This window comes from Diadema setosum, chromosome 12, assembly GCF_964275005.1.
Source record: "Diadema setosum chromosome 12, eeDiaSeto1, whole genome shotgun sequence".
Lineage (NCBI taxonomy): Eukaryota > Metazoa > Echinodermata > Echinoidea > Diadematoida > Diadematidae > Diadema > Diadema setosum.
In genome coordinates this window covers 34089803-34114082 of record NC_092696.1, presented here as the reverse complement: position 1 = coordinate 34114082, position 24280 = coordinate 34089803, and the positions used below count along the sequence as shown (strand labels likewise).

At 40.2% G+C, this 24280-nt stretch overlaps 1 protein-coding gene across 1 annotated transcript; it reads right to left on the bottom strand.

Moving 5' to 3' along the window:
• Window positions 1-4491: 4491 nt before the first annotated feature.
• LOC140235706 (transmembrane protein 183-like) lies at window positions 4492-23269 on the bottom strand. Its single transcript, XM_072315719.1, has 5 exons — window positions 23108-23269; window positions 21252-21341; window positions 20194-20457; window positions 15199-15379; window positions 4492-5958 (listed from the first exon to the last, which is right to left on the bottom strand). Exons 1-5 carry the CDS (start codon window positions 23193-23195, stop codon window positions 5301-5303), a joined length of 1281 nt encoding a protein of 426 aa, XP_072171820.1. The 5' UTR covers window positions 23196-23269; the 3' UTR covers window positions 4492-5300.
• Between the last annotated feature and the right edge of the window lie 1011 nt (window positions 23270-24280).

The window sequence follows — 24280 nt, the reverse complement described above, 5'->3', positions numbered from 1 at the left end:
TGTTGGTTTTTGAATACACTGAAATATGTTTCTGTGATCAAATGATTTTTCATGACATTGTAATCCGTATAAAAAGAAGAAGGAAAAAAAAAAGTAAACGGTGGTTTCCACCACATCCACCTGACAGCAACAAAGATCGTACAGTACATGTATGTATTTTGATTTCTACAATGTACTTAGGAAAAAAAAAAATGTTTTATGCTGTCAATGCAAACAAAGAAATGGATGCATCCCCAAGTGTTGATTGACCGGCCATTCTGGCCACATGGTCTGCATAAATGTTGACTCTTCGTTTGGACATGAATTCCATGAAATTAAACGTCGGGCAAGCTTATCGTTGGTGAGTGATAGATCTGCGACGCAAAAGCTATTAAAGACGACGTTGATTAGGCAAAAAATGGTGTTCTGCACACAGCATACGCGAGTCAGCTGTTGCCATTGTCCCACCCAGGAGGCTGCGTCGTCTTAGAGTTCGCGTCACAGATATAAAGCTGGCTATTACAGTACAGCAAAGGCCCGAATTCACGAAGGTGGTACAAATGAAACCATAGTTTAAACCATGGACGAAAACCATGGAGCGCCAAGTGTCGCACGGAATATTTCGTTACAAAATTGGTCATTTCCTCGACAAAATGACCGTTTCGTTAACGATATTATCATTTCGTGGACAAGATGTCCATTCAGTTACAAAATGTTGTCATTCTGTTACAAAATAATCATTTCATCAACGAAATGACTGATTTCGTAACGAAATATTCCATGCGACACTTGGCGCTCCATGGTTTCATTTGTACCACCTTCGTAAATTCGGGCCTATATGTCCCCCCAAGAAATTACAATCAGATTTTCGCATTGATAACACCAAATATGATCAAACTTAGTTTCTAAATGTTACTTCAGGATCTTTAAATATAACATCTTAGCTCTATTTTGCAGAAAACCCCATTCAATTTAGTTAAGCAGTCACAGACAAATGTGGATTGTTGTAAAGCATGTCATGAGTCTGATTCTTCCCAGTTTAGTACTTGGATGATCTTGTGTGTGAATACAATAGACAAAACTTGGAGGGAAGAGATTCCTGACATGATCTACAAAATTCCTCATTTCTCTTTGACCACTGAAGCAGCAGATTGAATGGGGTTTTCAGTGATGTGGGCAACGAGTTATAGTTTCGTATCCTGAAATTGCATTTGGATTGATTCACTATTTTTAAAGTTATGAGTGTGGAGGTTCCCGTTGTAATTTTTTTTTTTTTTGGACATTATATGGTATGCTGCTTTCAGAACGAGTGATGTGCCTTTTATCTGAATGAGAGAGAGAGAGAGAGAGAGAGAGAGATTTAAAAGAAAGAAAGAAAGAAAGAAAGTTAATCAAGTTATACAAATGTGCACATCAGCTAACTACGAACTGGCTTGTCATGTAAAAAGTCAAAATTTACGTAAATCGAAGGATCTCTCTGACGTGTCTCTGGAATCAGCAGGGAGGGTTTAACCCGTTACCTATACGAGAACCCGATGGCCTGTTTATTAAGGGTATGGGGGTCTCGGAATTCAGTATGGAACGGGTTAAGAGGAGTGGAATCTCTTCGCAACTTGTGCAAATCTATCACGTTGAGATTCTGTGTGGTCTTTTGGGGGTAGGCCCTAATATGGTACAGAACAAATCCAGTTTTTCTTCATAATTATCTTCTTGTTATTAACACAACTCGGGATTGAAGAAAAAAAAAAAAACAGTTGCATATTATTTTGAATCGCATAAAAGTTCATTTGCGCATTTCTGCATAATTTTGCTCGCCAGGTTTAGCACTTGTGAATGTGAAAACTTTCGGATTAAATAATTGGCTAATGCGTATTTCTGCATGTTTTAAATAGTAGCATTTTATACTTGGTACTTTTCCCGTTTTTGTTTGTTTGTTTGTTTTGTTGGCTTGTCTTGTTCTCAGTACACTAAATAATTGCTGCAGGAAATATTATTAGCCAACCGATCTATGACCATGGCCATGGTCCATTCCTTTTGAAACTCACGTCTTCTGCAAGATACAGTAAGCACTCAAACCAAGTCCCCCGCATAAGGATTAAAACAAATTCCCTATACCCCACAGAAGAAAACAACAGCAGCAGCAGCAACAACAACAACAAAACCAAATGACCAAACAACCGTTCGATGGAAAACACAACAAATAAAGATACATCATCTGAAACAAAATGGAAAGATAAAACCGTGCGTGACGATGAATGAAAGAGACAAAGAGCGAGGAGCCGTGAGGTGTAATAGATAGATAAGATAAGAAAATAAGAAACTTACCTAATGTGGGATCAAGAAAAGACATAGGATGGTCTTTGAATAGAGAAGTTGAGGACACACAGGGCAACTGACTGCAAAGCTGGAGGGATACAACACGGCATGAACTGGCGCCAAAAACACGTTCGGACTGTAACACAAACGACTTCATCAATTGAGTTTTTTGTTTCTTCTTCTTATTATTATTATGTCTCTTGGTACATACACTCATATATTTTAATCCAGAAGATACAATTGCATCATATTCGCCAAAAGTCGGACAATTATGTCATGTATGTGCCTTAAACAGATTCGGTTTCAATTACTGCGTGCTCACACTATCGAGATCTACACAATGGGCCACGAGTGTTTGTCTTCTAGACTATCAGCTGTCTTCCCTTTGTTATAATGGCCGACAAGATCAATATAATATTCCTCCGTTTCTCGGAAGTGGTGGAAGAGAAATAAAATGTGCCTTACATAAAGAAAAAAATAATAATACAAACTAATCATTGATTTTTAAAAATGAAAATCACAATCAGCGTCAATCAAACAAGAAAGACATGTAAAAATATGTAATTCTCTTGAATGGTGATATGACGCACACCGTGAAATAACATTTGTCGAATAAAAACACGCATGTACATAATGTAGCAACAAAACAAAGAAACACGTGGGTACGGATTTCATCTTTTGACACAGCGAAGCACAATGAGAATAGAGTACCGCTATGACGTCATAATCTTTTGTTAAGGCTTCAAGGTGGAACCTGGCGCGCCCATAAACAGTCGGGGCAGGTGAGGTTGTTTCAAACATGTTTCCATGGAGATGAATGGCTATGGCATCACACTCTGGTACTCTGTAACTCACAAGAACACGTTCCATATTTTCATTACAGGTGGGGAAGACGCATCACATTCAGATACTAAAGATAAAATGTGTTGTTCAAACGAACAGAGACTGCAAAAATGTAAACCTATCTCCTCAACCTTCAGAAGAGCTGTGTGCTGAATACGTAGGTCTACATGCAAGTACTATTTTGATAAAATCTAAAGGTCAAGGCCGGTACGAGAAGAAATAAGCACATCATGCCCTTTCACTGAGTATATACGAACTAAATTTCACGATAACGAGAAAACAGAAATACATGTCAGAATACAACCACCTCATCCGTGAACGTTCGATAGTAAGCAACAAAAGAAATAGCTACAGGTAAATGAACGTTCCGGAAATTTGGAAGGTATAGTGGCCTTAAAAAGAAGAAGAAAAAATAAAACCCGCCACAGTGTGCTTATCACCAGCAAAGTGTTATCACCAGCATAGCATAAAAGTTACAGACGTTAAAAAAGAAAAATCATACGATTATACATCCACTTGTCATAGACACGAATTTAATTCAATGTCATATTCTTTTTGTTTAATCATTCAAAACTTTAAGCTTTTTTGAAGCATCAAAAGTTGGAATTTGTTACGTACTGCGTTTACATGCATGCCTCAGTATCCACCTCGTTTAACTGCATTTAAACTTCAGAGCTGCGTATATATCTGGCGGCAGACTATTCCTAAATTATTTCAGTAGCAGGTATTTGAGAAATTAACAAGGACGAAACAATACTTACATAGAAAGCCTGGAATGGGGGGGGGGGGGGGGAGGGATGCCACCTAAATCAGAAAATCAATGTTAACACGTGAAAAAATAAGACTTCTACTAGGCCTACTTGAACTACAAATTTTATTCATAGGACCATCATAGAGAAATTTTCCTGTTTGTTTAAAAGTTGCCACTATTTAACATAATTATAAATTGATTTTAAATTTTCCCTTGTGAATGCCAATGTTAGTACATGTAGGTCATTACGTAACATAACACATTCATAATTTTCTTTGGATGATTATTCACGTGGCCTTTCTTTTGTCTCGTTCTTAGGGATTAAACTGAAAGGTTCTCTTTACACAGATTTTCTGAATAACTAAGAAGGTAAGATGTGATAAACAAACTGGAAAAAAACAAAAACAACAACAACAGAAAATCAGTCTCTTGCGCAATTTGAATAGAGCATAAACACCATGATATACCTGTTGCAGTCTGTAAGAATGACATTAATCGACCAGTTTGCTAAAAACATATTCACACTAATGGATGTTTCTTCTGTCCTGACATAGTACTTGTAACGAGCGATTTAATTAATCTGTAGCTCAGAAACACGCTTCAATATTTGGAATCCAGTCTGCGTACATTGATTGTTGGTACTTCAGTGCACATGTTCACTGACGGGCGCAATTCGTGGTTATCGAATGTATCCCGGCGGTCAGCGAATTAAGATCAAAATCGGGCTACCTACTGTACGAGCTGAAATTTTTGCAGTGGTTTTATTTTTGCGATTTTCGCGAATCGCCTTTGAACTGCGAAAATAACAACGTGCAAATAGATAAGTACGGAAATAGACCTCGCAACCGCGAAATTAACAACATGTGAAAATGTCCTCCTAGTAGCAATTCGCGAAAATATCTGTATGCGAAAATTTCAGCTCGTACAGTATGTCTCCTCACGATAAAGTCCACTTGGAAATAAGCGAAAGGGCACATTTCTTTCATCCTTCATCTCGATGTGGGTAACGATTACCAGACACCGCAACTTGTCCTGCGCATCTTATTACCACGCTCTATTTCAACGCTTTTCGAAAGACAATTCCAAAGGAAAGAGCTGTAGTTTCCTTGTAGACTGACTCTCATCAAAAGCATAGTAGCCAAACGCATAAGAAATTACGATGAAGAAGATTGAAGCAACAAAAATAATGCGTGAAAATTCAATTCTGACAGTACATGGTAATACACTGTACTATTCTGAGAGATAACGGAAGTAATCAGAGCTTTAATCATGATAAATTGACTTTGGACTCGTTTGAAATTGCACTCATGAATATTCGGAACCTGATTTTTCAAGGCCCAAGGTGTTTTGATCTATAAACTCATATCATTATTATATCTGATACTACGGCGATGTTGACTGTAAGTCTTTATCAAAGTCCCTCCCAGAACCGATCTTCTCTCGCGTTGACCAGGTTATCCGTGATGGCCCTATCCACGGAGGGCCTGGAACTCTCCGAGAACTGCGGATGCCACCAGTGGAGCACCTCCATCCGTATCACCGGGTCCAGGGTCACCGTAACGAGGCTGGACGGGACGCCGGTACCACGCCGGTCCAGTCGCCCAAACACCAGCTTCAACCGGTGGTACCGCATGTCCACACCAACACAGACCGACGACCGCACGAGCTGTAGGCCCATGATACGCGCCAGCGGCACGTCCTGAAAGCTAGCGCAGTGTATGCGCATGATACAGTCACGACCGTCCGGGTTCTCATGGAGCGCGGGCTGGGAGTGGCCCATCGTACCCGTGGGTATCTTGCAGGACTTGGCACAATCTCGCATCTTCAGAAAGTGGGTAAAATGTCCGCCAAGCCTCCCGCGTGACCACCAGGTGTAGAGGCAGGTGTAGTTCGTGGCGGCCTCCGGAGAATACTTGCCGTCACCGACGGGAGAGACGTTACTGACGGCCGTCTTGTACGGCTCATGGGTGTGGTACAGTGCTTTTATTACCGTGGCACGGAGACCGGCGACCCGTTTTACCGAGGAAGGTCGTAGATGAGAAGGTAGCTGAGCCGACTGGTTGACGCATCTGTTGCAATGAAGGTAGATACAAGAACGTTACCACTGGTATACATGCGGTTAACTTCAAGAAATACAGGTTGAAAAAAAAAAAACAAAGCAAAACTAAACAAAACAAAACGCCGCATCCTCCGCTATACCCCTATCCGAGGATCGATTCATGTATTTTAGGCCTATACATAATACAATATAATTGTATTGTATTAAACATGTGTGTAGGGTCCCGCGAGCTGACCGTGCCGCGATTCTTTTTTAATGTATTTCGCAAATTTAAAAGATAATTACTTTTGGATCGATTTTACAATTTTCCTCAAACTTTCACTTATGCGTTCTTACTAATGTTGCTGCTTTCATGATCCACACTAATATCTGGGTGTTGGTTTCATTGACATTGGCGTAGGGTCTACATCAATCGGGTGCCAGGCATTCGCCATTCGTATTGTTTTAATTATTCAAAAGCAGAACAATGATAACGCATTAGAAAAATTCTTGCACGAATATAACACACACACACATACACAAAATAGAAATGTCGCTATGGCGACCGGTATGCCTCCGCCATAATGTATGATTCTATTAATAGGTCTATGGTACGTCTTGACAATGTGTGATGATAGATTCATCTAATTGGCAAAATATTAAAATGACATTTTATAATGTGTTGAGTGTTCACTTTCCTTGCACAAAGCTTAATTGGATGAATGGCTACATTTTCTAAGAGAGCATGTATTTGGAGATTTAAGGACTTTTACTTGACTCTTGATCCTTTTTATAATGTCTATGCACTGAGTAATTTTCAAGGTATAGAGAAAAAGTATAATTTCAGTATCAAATAGTAATACATCAACATTTTAACCTGGCCTTTGACCCTAGAATTCCCAAGAAAATCACTGTCCAGTGAACATGCATAAATAATTATGTACAAAGTTTCATGATGATACCTTGAGTCACTGTCTAGATATTGAGGAAGAACTGAAATTTAGCCCTTTCACTTGACCTTTGACCTTTAGGCAAGAAACTTTCCAGAGAATATCTATTGGGTAATACATGTATGCATTAAGTTTGAAGAAAAATCCTGCAGGCATTGCATAAATGATGAAAAAAGTGAAATTTTGAGGAGTTGTCCTTGACCTTTGACCCCCTGACCTTTGATCCACGACCCCTAAATTCCCTAGATAATCCCTGTCAGTCAGTACATGCCTATGTACTATGTTCCATGAAGATACAAATGTACATTGAACCCTTTCCAAGATATGGAGAAAAAAGTAAAATTTTAAAATTTCACTTGAACTTTGACCTCATGACCAAAAACTCTCAGCAGAGAATCTTTATCGGGTATACGCTCTAAGTTTCAAGAAAATGCCTTCAGGCATTGCATAGATTTGGGGGAAATAGTGAAATTTTGAGCATTTTATTTTGATCTTGACCTTTTGACCTTTGTCCTTCATCATGTGCACCCAACAGTTGATAGGCACAACTTCACCCACTCATACATACACATGCCAAGTTCCATTAGGATACCTCCAACGTTTTTTTAGTAATGATGTCCACAAAATCGATTACAGACAGAAGGACGGACGGAAGGACTGAAGGATGGACGGACAGACAACACGAAAACATAATGCCTCCGCCGACACTTTGTGGCGGAGCCATAAAAACACACAGGTATTGCCCGCACAATTTCATGAAGTCATAATGTTAAAGGTTTCCTTTCTCAACACGACAAACTTTTTTTTTCTTTCATTCATTCTTCATGTATTTTTTAAGAGTTTTCAAGGTCAATGGCATCGAGATACACTTTCAAGCGAAAAAGTGGTTCACCTTCACATTCAAACAGATAATTATAGCATTAAAATAACAACAAACCCACGCACCTTAAAGTTTTACGAACAGGCCGTGAATGTTTCAAGATTCTCCTTCATTTTACTGAATAATCGCCACATCCTTGGTTACCTTATGAGATAAAGTCTCGCTTGGGAAAATTGTAATGTGTTGCTACCTATGAAAGCAATGCAAGGTCACGTTGCTTGATCTCAGTTATAAATTGGTTGGTCCCTTGAGGCACTGCCAGCGTGAACACATTGGCATTGCTACCAATGTAGAGGCTGTACTGCCCTGGGCTGAGTGCAGTAACATTTGCTCACAAAAACAAAAAGAAATACAAGAAGAAAAAAATATACACCCACACCTACACTGTAGTCTGAGCGAATGTACATTTCCCGTTCCAAAAGACACACAGTGTCTGTATTGATGAACATAATTTTGCTTATTTTGCTCTGAAGAAGAGCAGTAGGGAAATTCCCCGTGGTGCCCTGCCTGACGTCAAACCGAATGATGGACAATTAGACAGATGACCTTCACCTTCTTTTATACCCACGCCAACTTTTACTCGGTGCCTTTAAAAGATGTGTGCTTTTTTTTTTTCTTTCATTTTATCCACAAGTTGGGAGTGTTCTCCGAACTGAACAAAAGGCATTCACGGTATGGTCTGAGGCAAATGTTGTATGAGGAAGATGTCATAAAGTCGCTCAACTGTCTCTTATGGGACTTTATTGCTCTCATAATGCATTTTACGCCCAATGATTATATTCAAAGGCATCATGCAAAATTTTAAGATGAAACAAAAACCTAGCTTTGGTGCTTCAAAATAGTTCTAAAATGTGAGTTGGGGAGAGAAACAACCTAATGTAATATGTTGATCAGTATAACCAATGTTAGATATTGTTAAACATATGTACAAAATGTGAACAATGGTTATGATGAAATTGTCTCTAGAATAAAACGTTTAGTTATGATTTATTGAGAAAAATAATGACATCTCCTTATATTCTGGGCTTTCTTGCGAAGTTTTTATATGGTAGGATGTTTTGTGATACAACTGACCTACCCATATGCATCAAATGTCGTATTATAACTAAAACATTCTAAATACACATATCGTATTATTATTGCATGTACACATACATGTACATATCGCACAACCTCAAAATAATAACTTCAATAATGATGATAAAAATAATTACTATTATAATAAATGACATTCATGCAATGCTTATGGGCCTATGGCATTTCTTAGCATATTGATAAAGAGCAGCAAAAGAGATTCAAAATACAGAATATAATCAAAGTATCGTGATATATGTTTATTTACATAACATATCACTGACACATTCATCAAATCTGTCAGCACTACGACAGCAGAACACAATTTATTGTATGTTTAAAATCAAATCTCTTATTTTTTTTTATTTTTTTGAGAAACTGATGTCAAGTACCGTTTATTCTTCATCCTATTCTTTCCTTACTTCCACAGCTATTCCTCAGCTATTCAGACAGTAATATTTCTACAATAATATTTTGGGATTGGAGGGGGAAAAAATCAGAATTGTGTCTCATTTCGTAGGGATTAAATCTAAATTCACAGCATAGTCACAAGACAACAAAAAGTGCTACCACACATGAAGTGTTAATTGTCATCTCATGAACAGCACATGTATCAAGCAATTATTGTGAACTTTTCACAGCAGCCCTTGCAAAATGATATTTCACAATTAGTATGAGGTAAAATGACATTGTAAACTTGTCTAAAACAAATCTATTTGTGAAAATATTCATGAGTAGTAATAGTTCAAACAAAGGACATCTTACTGATATGAACTTCCACTAAAAGTGCTTAAAAAAATCTTGTAAATACAATTTCGAGTGGGCGCACACTGAATTTGCCTAATAATGCAGACTCTGGTGTATCCTACATAAAGCTCCTGAAAGATTTCATTTTCTTTTTAAAGCGTGTAAGTATTTCTGCTTTACATTAACACTTGTCTCATGCTCTCACAAGAATTGCAAATTAAGATCGGCTTTGCCCATCTTATCTTGAGCCTGCCAATTTCAAAAAGATATTGATCATTTGTGACCATACATCACAAAACGAACAAAAAGTCGCACCCCTCGATTTTACGCGAGGACTCAAAAGAGGTGAAATGGGCAAACAAAGTCAATATTGTGCTTTTCATGTTTTCGGAAAGAGTAACCCTTCTTCTGCATTACTCGTAAGTTTGGGATCGTGCAATGAACGGGAAAGTGCATTTTCGGAAATTTTTCTACAACCCTTCTTTTGCAGAGTAGTGAGTTCAGGCATGTCTTAGAGGCCCCTTTTCACTTCTTGATAACCCTTTGCACAATCTTCACTTTAAAGTCTACTAACTTTTGAAGGGATAACGCTACTGCTTTGAAATTTGACATTAATCATGGACAGAATGTGCTAATAGAGCATGCTCAATTTCAGACTAATCTTATCGATTCATTGTTGTTGCTCCAGTGGTTTACATCCTGTTTTTTTGTTGTTTTTTTTTTCCATTCATCGCACAGTTTGTATAGAGATTAAGCGCTTGAATAGACCCTGTACCTGAATAGCCTGTACTTGAGATCCTTTTCTCGGATCACACTTTTCCAGAGTGTGTGCTTTCTTTTCAATATTTACATAGATTAGGAGAGTCCATTTCAACACAGTTATATATCCTTTTAAAGCTTAGAGTCTGCTCTTTCAGAATTTGCCCTTAACTAAAACTCCATGCCTTGCGACTTTTTCTTGGTTTTGTGATGCAGGGTCACATTTGGTATATTCACAACTGCGTGAGAGTAACAAAGAATGCTAACTGTCCTGTGGACTTAGTGAAGATGACAAAGAGACAGGAGCAGACACATTGGATTACGTAGGTGAAACAGAAATACAGAAATATATTAGACGACTGTGAAATGTGAAATCACTTATAAAATATGAAACAGCATATGATTCTAAGAGGAATTCAAAGTTGAGAATTGGTTTTGGAACAGCTGGGATATCCAAAACAAACTTATCGCAATAAAAGAGGGGTTCAACCTTTTATAAGAACCACCTCATTTTACTTTGTTTTTGGATATTTATCAGCCATTTCAAACCCGATTTTCCTTAAATAGTCTTTTAATTCTTTTTTTGAATTGCATGCTCCTTAACATTTCATGAAGTGGTTTCTAAGTATATCACAAAAAGTTATAAGCTGAATCCTCGTCTCAACCAATGCTATAGAATCTCTTTAAAGAAGACTCTTCATGTTTTTAACAATTACAGTGGCCGTTATGGACAGGTGGCCGCTATAGACAGGTAACTTTGTGTGCATTGCCTACATGTAATGTATCACTGTTGTATATCTCTGTTAGTAATTACATGAACATGTATGTGTATATACGTATGCACACGTGTGTTTCATGCATTGAACAATGCCAGTGTTTATGAAATTGTTGCACAGCATGTGTACAGTCGTGAAGAAAGCTTAACACTAGTGCATTACTGTATTATGACTGAATGAGTGATGAATGCAGCGGTGGCAATCACTGAACTTTGCCCATGAATGACTAGCACGGCTACTAAGAAGAAACAAGAGACCTGCGGGTCCAGCGCTCACCTGAGTATCGCAAGTTCACCTTTCATGCAGTCACTAATCTAAATTATTCACAGCTTTACTAAAATTTGACCAGGCATTCTCAAGTAGAACATGAAAATGTACAATAAGGGCCAAAATTTTTAAAGATTCCTTAATTTGGGGGGATTGGGGCCCACTGGGTGGGGCATGGTGCCCACTTTGATAAATTGAGATCCTGACCCCCTAGGGATGCTACCTGCCAAGTTTGACGAAAATCCATCATGTGGTTTCAGGAAGAAGATGAAAATGTACAATTCAGGCCCCCATTTGGACCTTCCCATGGTGCCCATTTTAACAAAATGAGATCCTAACCCCCTAGGGATGCTACCTGCCAAATTTGGTGAAAATGGGTCATGGGGTTCTCAAGGAGAAGATGAAAATGTACAATTTAGGCCCCATTAGGACCCCTCCCCACCCCCCTCCCCTGGGTCCCAAGGGGGGCACCCCTGATTCTGCCATGAACAAACTTGAAACTACAGTCATCAATGTACTAACTCATAGTATTAACTTAGCTCTATCACTTCTGGTTCTAGAGAAGAAGATTTTTACAGATTCCTAAATTTTGGGGGGTTTGGGCCCCCCTGGGGGCCCCCTGGGTGGGGCATGGTGCCCATTTTAACAAATTGAGTTCCTAACCTCCTAGGGATGCTACCTGCCAAGTTTGATGAAAATCGGTCTTGGGGTTTTCAAGAAGAAGATGAAAATGTAAATAGTTTACGCACGACGGACGACGGACGCCGGACGCCGGACGAAGGGCGATCGCAATACAATCATGTAGCTCACTTGAGCCTTTGGCTCAGGTGAGCTAAAAACATGCTGAATTATCTCCTCGGCTGAGGCTCCGTCTGTGGCCGCTATAGACAGGTTAAAATCTACTGCAGGGAAACAAAATTTGTGGCCGCTATACAACGGGTCTTTAACACGGCATTTCTCTCAGGGGGATTTTTCAGTGACTGCTACAGACAGGTGGCTGCTATAGAGAGGTTTGACTCTATGGAAATTCATTGTGCCTCCTATTACCACTTTTGTCTCGCCTAAAATTTTGCCTTTTTGTTGTTGTTGTTGTTGTCAGCCCACTCGGTATATAAAATGTATGGTTCTAGAAAGGGCAGAATCTTGTGTGAGTTTATCCTCTTTTTTTTCAAAATATATTTGGAGAGAGTTGAGTTTACCTTGTATGGGCATTGCTCTTCTGTTAAAAAGTGAGTGCTTGATCCTCGTCTCACAGAAATAAAGGCAATTGCTGTTATAAGGAAATCCTTGCGGCTAACAGCTTTCTTTAATAATATCAAAATTTAATTGCAGCCGAACAATACAGTATAACTATCAGGTATTTGATTGTGGAAAAAGAATTTTGGATCTAAGCTCTGACTTTGTTATAACGAGAATTGTGTTATAACCCTGTTCGTTATAATGAGAGAGCACTATATGTTATCACACGAGTAAAGTTTACTATTCGAGACATTAACAGAAAGATAGACTGGTAGACAGGGAGACAGACAGATCCGATGAGCAAAAAAAAAAAAAAACACAAAAAAAAATGAAGTGAAAATCTAACGAAGGTTACAATTTCCCACGACGCATATATGGAAAGTGTTCGGATCTTAATCTTTGTCATTTATCGGTCATAGACTGGTTCACGCATAAAAAGATGCAATCAAACACAAGTCAGAAAATCAAACATAGAGTCAGAAAACAAACATAAGTCAGGTATCAGCCAATCACAACCAAGTATCAAGAGACTTTTGTTAAATGTTCTAACTTATGTTTCATCTGAACTTTTATGCAACTAGGTCCCTGCAACAGTTCTTGCTTTTTCCTCATTTTCATAAACAAATGAAGTTTTTACTTGTTACCTCCCCAAAGGGGGGAGGTTATATTTTCGTTACTGTTGGTTTGTTTGTTCCTTAGTTAGTTAGTTAGTTACATGTAGTTAGTTTGTTCATGTGCAAAATAACTCAAATAGTAGTTAATGGATTGGGATGAAATTTGCAGGAAAGGTTGAGAATGACACAAGTAACAAACGATTAACTTTTGGTAGTGATCCAAGAATTTTGGGGGAATTTATAAAGGATTTTTACATATTTTGGTAGGTAGGGTCAATGAACTTGGGAGATCAGGCTGCGCGTATTTGAGGTCTGCATGCGCGCACTAAAGTGTGTGCTCTAGTTTCTGCTAGGGCGAGGCTCGCCGTGCAGCTGAGGGTTTATGACATAACAAAGGCTTATATATTGGGAAATTGGACGACTTTCAGCACACAATGCTATAATAAGTACGTACTAGTATGGGCAGAAGAACAAGATCAGTGGTGGTAATGAGCTGCATGCTTGGTGGAGATCTGCACTCTCAGAGTGCTTTTCTTGTTATTGGTGTTTTGGAGAAGTATGGACTGTTCAATGGAGTTACATGTAGTTGTCTGGTTTGCTGTTATTTATTTAATAAAACAAATGCTTATTTCAAGCTCCCTAAGTACTGTACAAGCATAATCACATACTGAGTCTTTGAGCTCAAGTACAAACATGGTAAAACCATCAGAAATATTTTGGTGTATTCTCATTTCAGGTCATGTATATTATACGTAAGTTGATCATCCACAGGACATGTAAGAGCAAAATTTCAGTTTCCCCACAATCAAAATGTCATCAACCCTAGAATAATTTGTTCAAAATGACGATAATTGCAATGACCAGTAGATGAACTCTGCTGGTATCTTCAAGGTTGGTTACCGAAAATCATTTCCCTAAAACAAATTGAGTTCATATTGTTGGCCGAGTGATTATTCTAAGACACCATAAGGCCCCTAATGTCAAACCCTCCCCGTTTATTTAAGCCCATTTCTGCTTTAAAAGTCAAATTTAATCCAGAGCCAACTTTACTGGTAATCCTTTCATGGCTATGTTGTAAGCTGGAACTCGTCAAGTTATCAGTGGCATTCAGGTGACTCCTATTAAAACTTGTTACGAGTAATCCTACATAATCTTAACGCGGCGACATTGGAAACAAGTTGACAATCGAGCTGTCATGCAGACTGACTGATATAAATCCTCCAGAGTTAAAATTTAGTTCCAGGGCAGCAATGAAGATGTCACCCTGATGGTCTCGCCAATAGGAATGCAGAGCCCGGGGGGACCCTATTTGGTCAGGAAGGAATCTGCGCCAAGACTACTACATGCATCACTAGTACTGTCCCATAGGCCCTGTACTGCTGCAGTAGCCTTTTGGCAAGGTCCTCTACCGTGCCGTATGGTGAAGAGCAAATGGGGGATAACGAAGCGAGCTACTACTAGCCGAGTCAGACAGCAAGAGGATGTTTTGAGATGTAATTCGTATCTACTGTTAGCCTTTTGAATTTAACTGACTTTTGCCCCCAAAATAGCATAAATCAACCAATCTGCATGTCTGTCTGCGCGAGCCCGATTTGCATATGGCGAACGCACGCCACAGGCCTCCAATGGTGGTCAGTGATGCATGCGAACAGGCTGGACAATGCCAAGATGGAGAATGTGGGGAGCGCACCATTCCATCAATTGGTGGACCGGAACCCTTTTACTATTGAGTACGGTTCACGTGTCATGAATAATAATGTGAGAAACAGATCACTTCGCTCGCCAGTTATAGCCATCATACAGCCAGAGGGACTTGACAAAAGGCTAGTACTGTAGAGGCTACAGTGTCAGTGGTGCATGTAGTAGTCTTGGTGCAGACTCCTTTACAACCCACAAGGGTTTGTTCCTGCAAACAAGTGGGGGGGGGGGGGGGGGGGAGTGATGAGGAGACTGGCCGACACCCACCTGTGGTAGAGCTTCCTCCAGAACGTTGCTGTTCTCGTAGCCCAGTGGGCATCCCTGCACAAGGTGGCAAACGTGCCAATGTCTGTCGGCTGGATGTAATTCGCCAGGACAAACCACAGGTCTGAGGGATAGACTACGCCCTCGTCAACAGGAGTCTGAGCTGAACGCTTTTTCTTTGAACCTGAAGACAAATAAAAAGAATAAAAAAGAATGCTGCACTAAAGAAAAAAAAAATGATTAACTCTTCCCAAGAACACAGTCAATATCTGTTCTCTTTCTGTATGAAAACTGTGTGTATCAATACCTAATTTACCTTTTTTCCAATGAAGTGTGTGCTTTTTTGGCTATATATCTCGAATGAAGGTGTATAGGAATCGATGCCAAGCTCAGGAGCTTCTGAGTTTAGCTGACCCCATTCAGGTGCCTCATTTGTGCATAACCAAAGAGTTCTTGAGCTCATCAACAAACGCTTTATTCTTTTCTTTGTGCCAACTTGCCAAAAGAATCCCCTTTGGGAGCATTGAAGGCTCTCAGAGAATTGCAGGAGGTACGAGTTAAGAAGCTGTGGTTTATTTCGGTCCCTAACCACATTCATTGTGTAAACCTGATGCAATTTTTTAAAAGATGCATGCATGTGATCCCACATGTACATGTCTGCCCCCCCACGGAAGAAAGCAGTAACTGCATAACTGCTGAGCTGAGATAAATGCGATTTTGTGTTTTTTGCAGATTCTTTAAAAACACAGAAACATTCAAAAATAATTTTGTGGTATGATTATGCACCATACCTAGTTGTCTAACAATACCTAGGAAAAAAATATGTTTCCATTATTTTTTAAATGTTATTTAGGAAAATGCAGTTACTGCGGTGGCTCACCCTTGTTTCTGGGTAGTTTCCCCACGGAAAAAAGCAGTAACTGCAGACGGCCAGGAGTCTGCTGTTTTCCCCATGGAAAAAAGCAGTAACTGCACATGTCACATGACCATAGGAGGAGAATTGTTACCACCACCAGGTTATAAAGTTCTTCTACTTTCTGGTTAGTCTAGATCTATAAGATCTAGGACCTAACGCTAGACCTAGACTAGGTCTTGTCGATTGAATAGCATTCTGTGTAAAAATAAGGTAGGTTGAGGGGTCTAGATATCGCGCACAAAAATTTGAAATGCTCTTATAATAGAAGTTATTCCATAATCGTACCTGAATTTCTCAATGAATATCACGAAAATGCAGAAAAATCACCTCCCAGAATCTCCTGATGATACGATGACGGAGTAGTGCGCTGTCGCCGTTTGTATGTCGGACTTTTTTTTATGCGTTCACCTTCTCGGGGTATGTAAAGATCGCGCAGCTGCCCTATGTAGTTTCATGCGTGAAAGTGTCTGCCCCTCTCTGCGGCTGTAGCGTGCTTCGGCTTTCGTAGAATATTATCAACGATCGATCGAACAAATTACGAATTCTATCGGCTACGATCATACGAACGAGACAAGCGAGACGACACGTCTAGGCTACAACATCCTTAAAAAAAGATTTTAAGCTAAGGTAGGTAAATTATAATGTAAAAAATTGGAGATTTAGTGAAAAATTTGTTCCAAAAAATTGGAAATTTGGTGCAAAATTTGTTTGGAATCAAAATTTCTTACCTGCTTTCTTCTCATGTTTAGCGGTTGTCAGGTATTTTTATTCCATGGGCGTATCGGCATATTTTGCGCTTAGTCCTACGCGTAATATTGCTTGCTATACGCAGTTACGCTATGCGCGATCATTACGTCCCTGCGCGAGACCTAGTACCCTTACTATACATGTAGGCCTACCCTAATTGAACTTTGAAGTGCCCGGCCTTGCCCCTGACACATGACCCTGGACTAGACAATAAAATATCAAGTCTCTTCGTCTTACTCTTAGATCTTAGTCGAACTCTGACATTACACTTAAGCTAGACTACAGATCTATGCCTAGGGTGTCTGAAGCATTTTTGTAACTTTTGAAATTCTCTGAAAAACGAATTGTGAACTATTTTATATGAAAGAGGATTGCATCATTAAGACACATTTCAAATTTCATGGCGAAACGATGTTTCTATCTCGAGAAATTTAACTTTCAAATCACAGCAATATTACCCCACTTTTCTCCGAGAACGCTCCAAAATGTGTCCAAATCATTACGCCGGAAAGTTGCATTCGCGTGTGGATCTGAAGCAATCGGATAATGAGCGTACAGCGGTTAGAAAATACGCGTAACAAGCGCTGAAGCCACTCCCCCACAATGTCGTCACACCGCATGTGGTGTTTGTGTATGTGTGTGTGTGTGTGTGTGTGTGTGTGTGTACACATTTGTATGTGCTCGCTACTACCCTTACCGTGCCACACAGCGCAGTTGTTTACATTACAGACCCACACAACCCCCAATCATCGCGATAAAGCTAGCGCGAAAGCATGCTCTTGTCGGCGTACGAGAATATATGCGCCAGCTAGCCGACCGTTCCCATGCCTTTTTCACAGCGCGCATTGCTACCTCGGGCAGCTAGCCTTGCCATCGCGCGGCAGTATCAGTACATTAGCAGCTCGCGGGGATCGCCGCCACGCACGCACCGTGATCATGTATGTGATGCCAGCGCTGCACAGGAAGTATGTCGTCCAGCAGCTTCTTGCATGAAAATGATGCCAAATTACCACCATCCATAAGAGCATTAAAGAGCCTACAGGCTATAGTAATCTTTTGAAAAAAAAACCTCGTAATAGGTCTACTCGATCGTACTCACAGTTTCCTGTTCAATCGTGTCTTCCACGCGTAGGCCTGGGAAGGAATACTGCTCATTTACGATCGATCTGTGGCTCTACGTATGCATACAACTTACTTGTTTGCGATAACTGCCACATCGGCTGTCTGAGAAAAGCGAGAGTCAATGTTGTCAATAGTGTTTTGTTTGTGACTGTGGTTGTGAGTCTACACGAAGGTACGTGACATTTAGCATTGTCCATTTGTAAGCTGTGGAATCAGTGTTGCACGATCATGCTGTCGACCGGGGTAGCGCTGTAGCAACACAAGCTAGCTGTCGACAGCGCGTGCCCTGCCATGCATGCCTGCGTAGCTGGCATGTTCCTGCCGCTGCGCTGCCTGGCCTGGCTGTGCAGCGACAGCAGCGAGGAGTAGCACTACAGACGCAGTCGTATGTATACGTATGGTACACACACACACACGTACACACACACACACACACGTACACACACACACACACACAGGCTTCCTACATACACACATCATGCACACGCAATCCAGCTTCGCGCCGCGAACGCCATGTGGCTGCGTTGCGTGTTGAATTTAAATATGCATGACCCCAAATACGCGAATGTTACCATGGATCCTTGCATACGAAGCCCCGCCTCGAACGTTCGCTGCAGCCTAAAAATTATTGCAAGGGGTGCTTTCAAGACAAAATCCACAGTCGAAGACGTGGAGCTAGCGAAAAACTAACCACACCATCGGATTCAGCATATCCTAAACTACTTACATGCTACACGCTGGTGCAAGTACCGAAGCAGATGCTGAGATATGGGGATAAACGTGTTTCTAACGACATTTACACCTATTTATTGGCGGATTCATGTACCAGCGCTCTAATACATGATGGAGACAAACTCCTTCTTTCATATGATACCAAATTTGTTAGGATTTGAGGTCGGCATCGACTGTGGAAAACTCAATAAAGGCGAAATCCGGCTCAAAATCGCTTGCCAAAATCGGCGCACTTCGCGTTTGCACGGCGTCCTATGGGAGTTGCGTGTTGTGAGATAGGGCGCGCAATGGTCCGAAGGTAGGGAGGGCACGATCCGACACCCTACTATGCCCAATGTTAGTGCTAGACCTAGATCTATTACGTTAGATTAGGCCTAGGCCTACTGACATTTTGTCTAACACTAAACAGTTAACAATAGATCTACCTACTCTGTAACGTTAGATCTGGTACGCGGTAGACCTACGTATAGGGCCTTCATCTAACGTTAGACTAACGTTAGTGTATTAATACTAGTGCTCATCTCCCTTCAATATATTTTCAGCTCACCTAGATTTTCTGGTTCTGGCCAAAGCCATGGCTACCATGACTTTTCCTCTGCAATTCATGATAGATTTACAGGCATGCCTGGACCGCAGAAACTGTGTGACAGCATGGTTAGCTGCACTGGCATGATCACTCAGACTGTACCAGACCTGCAATACTGTGCAAGTGATGACTGTGATGTGATGCAGTGTTAGCTAGTTACTGTGCAGTATGCTGCAGAATTTACGCGCATGCAGCTAGCTGCACGCGTATTCTACACTCTGAGCGCGCTGAGTCTGCCAGGTTTGCTAGTCTCCAGAAAGAAGCTTTTTCTACAACTTGTCATATGATTCCCTGCGGGCAGAGTCAAGTTACTGGTGAAACAATCTTTTTTATATCTACTCCGATAAATTATGGAAGAAACTGCTGTTTACATTGTTAAAAAAAAAATAGTAGAAAAAATAAATGGTATTAGGGAAAAAAATATACAGGAAGGACTATACAGAGTCTGAATGATTAGACTAAATTGTTAGTTACTGCTTTCTTCCGTGGGCTTTGTTAGTTACTGCTTTCTTCCGTGGGGAAACTTGAAAAGTTGAATCAACTGGATGCAGTTACTGCTTTTTGCAAAAGTGAAAAATTGCATTTTTGGTCACTTTCATTTTTTTTTGTGCAAAACTGACCTGTTAACATTGGAGAGCATTGGGTAAACTATTCATTTTTGCAAAAAAGTAAACATTCATAAAAATGTCAGTTACTGCGTTTTTCCGTGGGGGGGCAGATGTATGATTGCTAAATTTCTTGGTTTGTGGGAATACATTGAAATTGAATTGAAATTGAAAGGGTGATACCACTCTGGCCAGTCAACTTGAACCAGGGATCTCAAGATTGAGACTCTGCGGTCTTAACGGATTCTTGTCTAGTTACACTGAGAGAGCAGGACTAGAGATGTACTCACCTTTTCTATGTGCTACCTTTTTCGTGTTGCTGTCTTCTTCTTGCTCGTCAAATGAATCGTCAAGGTGAAGATTGGATCCCTCTGTCCCACCCTCAAGATCGAAGTCGAAGTCATCGTCCCAGTTCTTCTCGTCCCAGTTCAAATCGTTGTCATCATCAAGCTGATCACCTCCTCTCTTCATCTCGCCCGATTCCTCTTCCTCCATGACTAACTTTCTCATTCCCTGGGGTTGTGTTTGTGTGGATAGCTCAGGAAGGAGTTGCACTTTCAGAATTCAGGCAAAATGAGGGGGGAAAAATTGAGGAAACAAATCAATCTAAATATAGCTATATCAATTTGAGTGTTGATTCATCTATTTCAATCTACAATGACAAATTCTAGGGAGCTTTCATCGTTTTGTTTTTTCAGCATGTTGGACAAAGAAAGCAGTCACCTTCTCAAGCTGATGTGCAATTCACATACATTCCAGTGCTTGATTAAAAATGATTCTGTCATAGTTTCTGAACAGCATTTTTTTTCAGTGCCAAGACACTTACTTACTGATCAATTTCCTATCAAAATCTATGAGACTGCTTACTCATCGCTACTTGTTACACTGATTAATCTGGCATGGTTGGAATGTAAGGGTACAATCATTTTTTCTTCCCAAAAAAATATTACACAACATTGGAATTCTCATATTTTTGTTTTGGTATTAATTTCCTATCTTCCCTTTTTTTAATGACACAGACAGAAGGTTGTATTCCAGTGAAGACAGTCTTATAGTCAACAAATATTATCTAAAAAGTTGAAAGGTTAACTTTTAAAAGTCATTTAGTATGAAAACAGCAATTAACAAAGGTCAATTCCATCCTTCATAAGTTACATGTAGTTGTTTGAAACAAAGAAAAAAACAACAGCTAGTATTAAAACAATCAAGGTAAATCTCAACATAGAATCAAGAAACTTGACTTGTCTGTAAAAGCAAGGAAGTTGCCATGTTGCACTTTGTTTTATCCTACAACACCTTGCCTAGCTTTGACTGAATACGTACCTGGTAACAGGAAGAAGTGACTTACTTTTATTATACTGGAGTTTGCTCGCCTTCTTTCTAATCCGTGTTGGCAGCTTCACAGCAGGATTGTCTGCAAAGTCGGTGATTCTTATATCTTGAGTTTGACAAAGGATAAGAAGAAAACATAGACAAATTTAATCTTGACAGTCGGTCCTTTGTGTCAGGGCTATAATGAATAATTAATGTTACGAAAATTAAAGCACAAGCTTTCCAATTCTGCTCTCCACACATCACTTCATGCATTCAAGGTGTTAGATAACATGATGTCATAGAAGCCAGAGGTTCTCCAGAACTTGACTTTGTTCTTTATTAACCATGATAGGTGAAGCATTTAAATCAGACATTTGAAGGATACACATTTTTGGCAGGTGATCCCATCAAAAAAGTGCAGATTCAATATAGTGAAATATTGTGAAACTTGGCCAATTATAGGCCAATTTCCCACTGTAAAAGCAGTTTAATCTAGATGTATATGTCTTTTACTTCATGCAAATCATAACATTAATGACCAGTTAGTAGGAATCGTAAGTAGAATGTTTACTGTCCAAACATGATTCCATTATTCATTACATGAATCTCCATTTACCATGTCTCTATGCATTAAAGGATATGCAGGTACTGGTGGTGACATGACATGAATTGCTCCTGTGCAATTGCTCCAATATTACTTTTATTCATTATTTATTCCACAATTGTGTCAAACCATGTTTACTCCACAAACAGTGTGTATAATGTATGACCTTGTCCTTGGCAGTGTATATTAAAAGTTGACTTGCTGAGTTGCTAGCATATGTATTAATGAGAATAAATTTTCGACTGTGATTTTCTTTGGTGTAGCTTGACAACACCAATGCCTAATATCGGTAAGTCATTGGTAGGCCCTACACACCAGTGAATATCAATCTTCCTTGTTATGTAATAATGTACATATCTGGTCTACATTACAGTCTGGAAATAGTTACACATAAAAAATTTCTTCTGACAAAACAATACTCGGTGGAATCAGCTGGCAAAATATAAAACTGGGCAAAATCGTGAAATAGGCCCCACCGCAGTGCGCGTGCACCCGTGCGTTAGCAAGCAAGGGTAGGTCCTAGGGTTAGGGTAAGGGTTAGGGTTTAGGGTTAGGTAGGGTTGTATTTATGGTTAAATTGGCCGTTAAATTAGTCGAGGGACATTAGGGAGTCCTTCCGAGAAGAAAGGGAGGACGAAAGATGCTATGCTGTGGAAATCGGCCCCACTGCTGTATCAATTTCGCATAAACGCCGTTTGGTGGGGCCGCATTCACGAGTATTATACTGTGGAAGGAAGCCCCACCGCCGTGCTTACCCACCGATGAACGCCACACGGTGCACCGGTGGGGCAGAATTCACGAGTATAAATAGGCGAGCCGCCGTAGTATGTACAGACACGCAGCGGTGGGGCCTATTTCACGAGTATGCCTAAAACTGAATGATTATTCTTACAAAAATGAATAAAAACCTTATGTAAACTCAGATGTTATCGTATCAGCTCAGTCTGATCTGTGCTCTTGACTTCAAGTTCAACTTCAAGAACCGCCGGAACCTTCTTCATTTAGTGTACTAGGCTGGTTAATTAAATATTTGACATTCCCTGGAAAGTGTCTATTCTCGTATGGTACAGTCGTCCTATCAGTAATTACAATATCTAACGGTGTTAGGCATAGACGTAGTAGGCCTAGCACTAGTAGCAGTAATTTAGTAACATTATTGTTACTGCAGATAACGATTGCGCAACAGTCCGCCATGGCCATTATTGGTTGAAATGGTGCAATTATTAGCCGGCCGCTTACATCATATGCAATATATGGGACTTAACTACGGTTCGATTCCCACAGACCTGCTTCATAAAGGTAGCCCGACAGAGACAGTCGATCACGAGAACTTTTATCGTTTCCTTTCCGGGCTTTAGGTCGCCGTCGAGGCATACTAACTTGGAACTCCTCTCAGACATGGCATGTCATATGTGGCACTAGAGTAAAGTTAGGCAAGAACATGTCACTTTCTGTACGGGTTCTAAAACTTCAAACATAGGACACACAGCACAGCAGTGGCTGCACTAGTCTTGTATACGGGATGGGCAAAGCGCCACCACCGTCGCCATACACACCTCGTCCTCCAGTACATACGTACGGTCCTGTGGTACGGTCGCGCCTGAGGTTTGGAGTGTTGAGAGAGGCCCTGGCTGGCAGCCTGGGATGGGGTGGAAACTGGCACCAGGGGGAGGCCGACTGGGCTGGAACGGGGTGTGTGTTGGGGTGGGCAGGGGTAAGATGAGGGGTTGGCTAACTGTTTGCTTGTTTTGTCGTGTACGTGAATGCATATTATTTCAATATCTCACAGAATGTGTTATCAGTAGATCCTATTTTTGTGCTCTGGTTCTCTTTTTCGTTGGTTGATGATGTTTTTGGTCCTTAGCGCCCTATTATTCTCATCATTATACAGTAGGATCTTATGCCTATACTGATCATTATTTTGGATTGGATTGGATTTATTTATTCAATACTCCATAAAAACCATTATAATCATTACAGGCCTACACTGTCCTCATCATGATAAATCGTCATTATTGTTGTTGGCCTAACTACACTTACAGAAGTCATTAGTTGAAAAATGAGCAAAGAAAATGGGATTCCATCGGGACGACCCCAAAACCTCCGGATTGCCAGCCCGGTGCTCTACCAACTGAGCTATAGAAAGCCCTTGTTCAGTGTTCGTCCCAGAAACCCTAACTTCTCAATGCTCTGATGGTCAGAACCTATAACAGTGTGTTTGTGTGTGACACACACGCACACACTTAATGGCATAAACCAGAAGGATAATTCAATTCCAACTCATGCGGTATTTGTAAAACGGGAAAAATTATAAGAGAAGTACCGTAGGTACTATAGGCCTACAGTTCACGCACACACACACAAAAAGAAGAGGCGGTAATGGAAAATTGATCAAAAAAAAAAATAATAGAAGAAGAAGAAAAGGATGATGATGGTCTGCTCCTGAAGATGATGATACT